The 4,932-nt window shown below is 43.0% G+C and overlaps 1 protein-coding gene across 1 annotated transcript in view; it reads right to left on the reverse strand.

The window, feature by feature from the left end:
• Positions 1 to 3,379, reverse strand: part of LOC101860774 (TOG array regulator of axonemal microtubules protein 1) — a gene marked incomplete in the record, with an annotated part of 75,343 nt that extends 71,964 nt beyond the window's left edge. The window contains 1 exon segment of the mRNA XM_035973008.1: positions 1,262 to 3,379. Coding sequence (XP_035828901.1) covers positions 1,262 to 3,172 — 1,911 coding nt within the window.
• Positions 3,380 to 4,932: the final 1,553 nt, after the last annotated feature.

Raw genomic sequence — 4,932 nt, forward strand, 5'->3', positions numbered from 1 at the left:
AAATGCTCAGTGGATATAGGCCTTTCAAATGGAACAGATAAATTTGGCATACAGCTAGTTTGAAAATTTAGTTTCTGGTACCTACTGACAAGCTCAGTTACGCCAAAGTCTACACCAGTTACGCCAAAGTCTAAACCAGTTACGCCAAAGTCTAAACCAGTTATAGGAAAAATGTGTAGATGGTGTGATCTATTAAGTCCCACAGTGCACATCTCAGAAAGCCAATCAATACCATAATATAATATATAGTGAGCGAGGGACAATAAATACATTCCCCATAGGACTAGTACAGAGCTCATCAGAATAAGAATACACGACACACCTTTTGTTAACCCAATTCACCCTACGTTGCAGCGGGCACTGCACCTGCGTCCACCTGGCTTGCCCCGAGCCGGGGAAAAAAAACTGGTCTGAACTCGACACACTAACCTTAGACACGCATTGTGCCCAAACTATTTAAGCTATCAATATGAAATGTCGCTTAGATTTTACTTTTAATGTTCTTTTAATATCATAAAAGAGAAAGAGGAAGGGAAAAGCAGAGAAAACTATATTCTTCGACTGACTTTGACTCATTGGCACTCGATTTACCCATAGCAAATTATTTAAAATCTATGGTCTAGATCTAGCTTTTTTTTTAAGCTTTCGAGACACTAAAATCAATCTGATAGGCTTATTTTTCTAGATTTAGATCTACTTTCATTTTCTCTGCCGCTTATAATTCCTAAAACAATACTAAAAACATGATTCATGTATTTTAACAAACACAAAAATAGTCGTGGCACTGTTGTTGGTTTTTGTTGGGGGGGTTTTTTGTGGTTTTTCTTTTTCTTCTCGTCGAAGATTTCAGTGCTCGCTTTCTTGCCAAGATTTGCGGTGACACTACAAAACTAACTCGTACTTTGCGAAAAACTGGATTTAAAAAAGCTAGAAATTTTTTTACAAGCTACAAGGTAAGCGACCTGTTACTTTCAATAGAAACCTGGACAAGTGGTTCGGACTCAATTTTCTGGACTGGTATTTTGCTACAAATACTGTGGTAGCTCGGTGGACGGAAGCGCGCAGCAGTTACGAGTATACTCGTAGCGCGGGTGCAATGGGTTAATGCAGAAAACAAGTACAAATACCCAGGATAATGGAGATTATACACCACACAGGGAACTAACCAGGGCAAAGGAACAGTCACGTCTAAAAAACACACACTGTCTCGTCAGATGACACACAGAGTAGTGTCATATAACACAGAGAGTAGTGTCATTACCTGAGTGGGCGCGGAGTTTGGCAGCTCGTTGTAGGCTCGCGTTCGGTCGTCTCTGTCCTCCTCCCAGGGCAGTTTGTTCCTCCCTCTCCCGGCACTCATGAACCTCCTCGGAGCAGGAGTAGGAGCCGAGACGTCGGAGCCCACCATGGGTGTGGAGCGAGCCGACGTAGTTACCGACTCCAGCTCGAGAACATCCGACCGCGATGTGCGGGCAGTGCCAGACATCCCCGCACCCACCGCCATGATCCACTCCGTGTCTGCACTCTGGATGGTTGAGGACCGCACCGTGGCTGAGGATGGGGTTTGTGTGGCGTACTCCACCAGGCCCTCAGACGTCAGCCTCGGTAACTGCTTCCTTGCCAGGCGGGCTTGCACAGCCGCCATCAGTCCTTCCCCGTCTGTGCTGAGCTCCACTTGGTCTACGGCAGACACCAACGGCCCCAGCTGACCAACGCCCATGACCTGAGCCAACATTGCAAAACATTCAAGGGCTGCTTGGCGAACTGCTCTTTTCACATCTGTCAAAGTTGGCCCAACCACATTGCAAATCCGAGGAAGATCAAATTCATACCTGGGAAATGTCAACAGAGCAGCTATAATAAAGTTTATAGTCTCTTGTCTGACACGAGAATTCCTGTGTTGGAGGTTGTCTTCAAGAACTGTGATGACAGCTTGAGGGGAAGAATTCTTCATCATTTGTTTCACGATATTCATAACAATTTGCCTGATCACAAATTTGTTGTCCCCCATTCGCTTCAACAGAGCTGATACAAGGGGTCTGACAAAGTTCTTGGTACTTTTGTCCAGCTTCTCCACTAAGCAAAGGAATATCTCCAAAGTGACATTGATAATTTTGAAGTTGGAATCATCCAGAAGATTACTGAGAAAGCTGATGAAAGAGTTCATGTGAGGCATGAGGCTTGTCGACACTTCATTGTAAGATGTATTTGAAATAATACTTTTCAAATCCTCAACAGCTTGAGCACGAGTTCGAAAGTCTTTCTGATCATTGATCCTACTTAGTATCTGACTTGGGACAACACCAAATTCTAAGCTCTCTTCCACGTAACCTCTTCTGCTATCATTTCTGCCATTCATCATTCCCTGATGCATGAAACCATTACCTCCAAAGTCTCCATTCAAATTATTGTAGTAACTGAGGTCCTGTTTACCAGACAATTGTAGGTAAAAGTTTTGAAGTGGCACAGACAATCTTTTCAAATACAACGCAAATGTCTTTTCACCTACAAGTCCTTCAATCTTGTTCAATGTTGACAAAGAGCTATCTTTCAAATTGTCTTCAGAGGATGTGTCAAGGAGTTTTTTTGCCAGAGACATGACGATTTTAGACAGGTCTTGATTCGTGAAATCCTTAGTGAGCAGCATTGGCAAAGCATTTACCATTTCCCTTCTCACAGACGCATTCTCATTCTCTAATCCTGTTTTCACTAGAGCATCAAACAGTGCTGGCAGGTTCCGAGTGTGCTTCATGTATGTGTGAAGAGCCTGAACAACGGCCCTTCTCACAGTTACTTTGCTGTCTCCAATGTTAGTCAACATCTTGTTCAAAACCAAGCTCATGCATGTGTCAATATCTTCTCCAAGATTGGGGATAATTTCCTGCAGTAATTGTATACATTTGTGTCTGATTTCCCAGTTTGAATCAGACAGGGCCAAACCAAGGCTCCTGAATATTGATTCGCCATCAGCATACGGAAGACGGCCCCCATTTCTCTTGACAGTGATAATAAGCTGCTCAAGCACCTCCACCCGCTTCTTGAAACTGTCGTCCTTCAATTGGCCCGCTACATCGTCCTCTTCCATATTCCACACCCCAGAAAAGGCCGGATCTATGAGACCTTCATTGAAGTCATGCAATGGAAACTTAGCAACTTGGACTTTACTCGCCATTAAAATAAATATCGCGGAAATATATTCAACAGAAACAACTAGGAGGCAAAACAATGCCTCCTATAATCGGGCACACCAACTCATTGGCGATGTTACCGGCAACACCTCACATACCAAGCAATTTCACACATGATCTTATGTCTTTTCAGGCTTGTCGCCAGCAAAATGGCGTCCCTCTTCTCCACAACAACATAATTGTGTTCATCACGTGACTAGTTCCCCGGATGAAATCACTGGGCTAAGTCGTTGGCACTTCGTTGCTATTTATATTCACTATTTTGTATAGACACGCTATAATTAATTTAAAATTGCTTTAAAAATAGCCTTAAAAATAATAAACTAGCCTGCGTACCCATGCTATGAACGGGAAAATAATGTTTTGTAGACAAAAAGTAACGTTGCGATGTAAATAAAAATGTCAATACTGTAATTATTTGATTAAAAAAGGATAGTTCTATTCTATTTTATACTTGAAAATAAATGAATTTTCAAAAGTAAACTCACCTAAGACTGATACGTACAGTCGAACCTGTACGGTCACGCATTGTCGTGGGGAAAAATAGCAGTATAAGACAGGTGGCCGTCTTAGGCAGGACTGGTCAAAATGAAGAAAACGAACTATTTACTTCTGAGGCCCCATGATTAAGGTGGTTGCATGTTAATGACTGACTGGGGCTGATTAAAATGTGCTGTTGTTGTTGTTGCTGTTGCTGTTAATGCTGTTGCTGTTGCTGTTAATGCTGTTGCTGTTGTTGTTGCTGCTGCTGCTGTTGCTGTTGTTGTTGTTGTTGATGTTGTTGTTTTATTTCTTTTGAAAGGGGGAGAGGATGGGGCGGTTTTGTGGGACTTTTTGTGGTTAGTTTTAGTTTTATTTTTTATTTTTAAATTATGATTCCGGTAAAGGTCCAAACAAAACTAAATGTTTCAGACGGGGAAGGCCAAGCGTGTCGTAGTAAAGCAAACAAATGGGTCGCCACCACTCGGCGAACGAGCGACACTCCTGTTGCGAGTGCGTTGACTTCTTTTGTTATGGACTGGGATTACGGACTGAGTCGGTCCCTACAGATCTAAGGTTATGACGGATCAAACGCTTCCCCCAGCAGCTGAAAATGTATTGTTACCCATTGGTCAACTTAGGTAAACATTGGGAGTGACCTAAGCATGATCGTTCATCCATTGGAGGGACTGACACACACGTCAGGTGAATGAATTATGATTATGACGTCTTGTCCACAACATCAGGGGAAAATGCATAATTTTTGACAGTCTGGCCGTCTCAGGCAGGTAGACTTAGCCGTGGGTTGATTAAATAGGGTGGTCGCGGCCGCGTTAAACAGGTGACAGTTTTACAGTTAAATTATAGAAAAAACACAGGGGGTGAAATGGATAGTGGTCGTTTTTACAGGTGACCGTCTTATAAAGAAGGCCGTCATGGCAGGTTCGACTGCATATCGTCCAAAACCTCTGGATATACAACATTCCCGGTTTGACTTGGGTGCCAAGATGTGATCAGCATCTTTATCTCCAGTTCGGGACATGGCTATATATACAACATTCCATGTGAAAATGCTCTGCATGTGAGATCAAGTCCAATAACTGTAGGAAGCTGTCCCTGGGCTCTATTAATTAATAGATAGCATTTGTATAGCGCATATCCCCGCTCAACAGCAGGCTCTATGCGCTTTACACTATATTATTACCCCAGCAGACCATAGACCACTCCGAAACATCCTCAGCTTCCCGGGAAGCATAGTGCGAGC

Source organism: Aplysia californica, unplaced genomic scaffold (genome assembly GCF_000002075.1).
Source record: "Aplysia californica isolate F4 #8 unplaced genomic scaffold, AplCal3.0 scaffold00948, whole genome shotgun sequence".
NCBI classification, from domain to species: Eukaryota; Metazoa; Mollusca; class Gastropoda; order Aplysiida; family Aplysiidae; genus Aplysia; species Aplysia californica.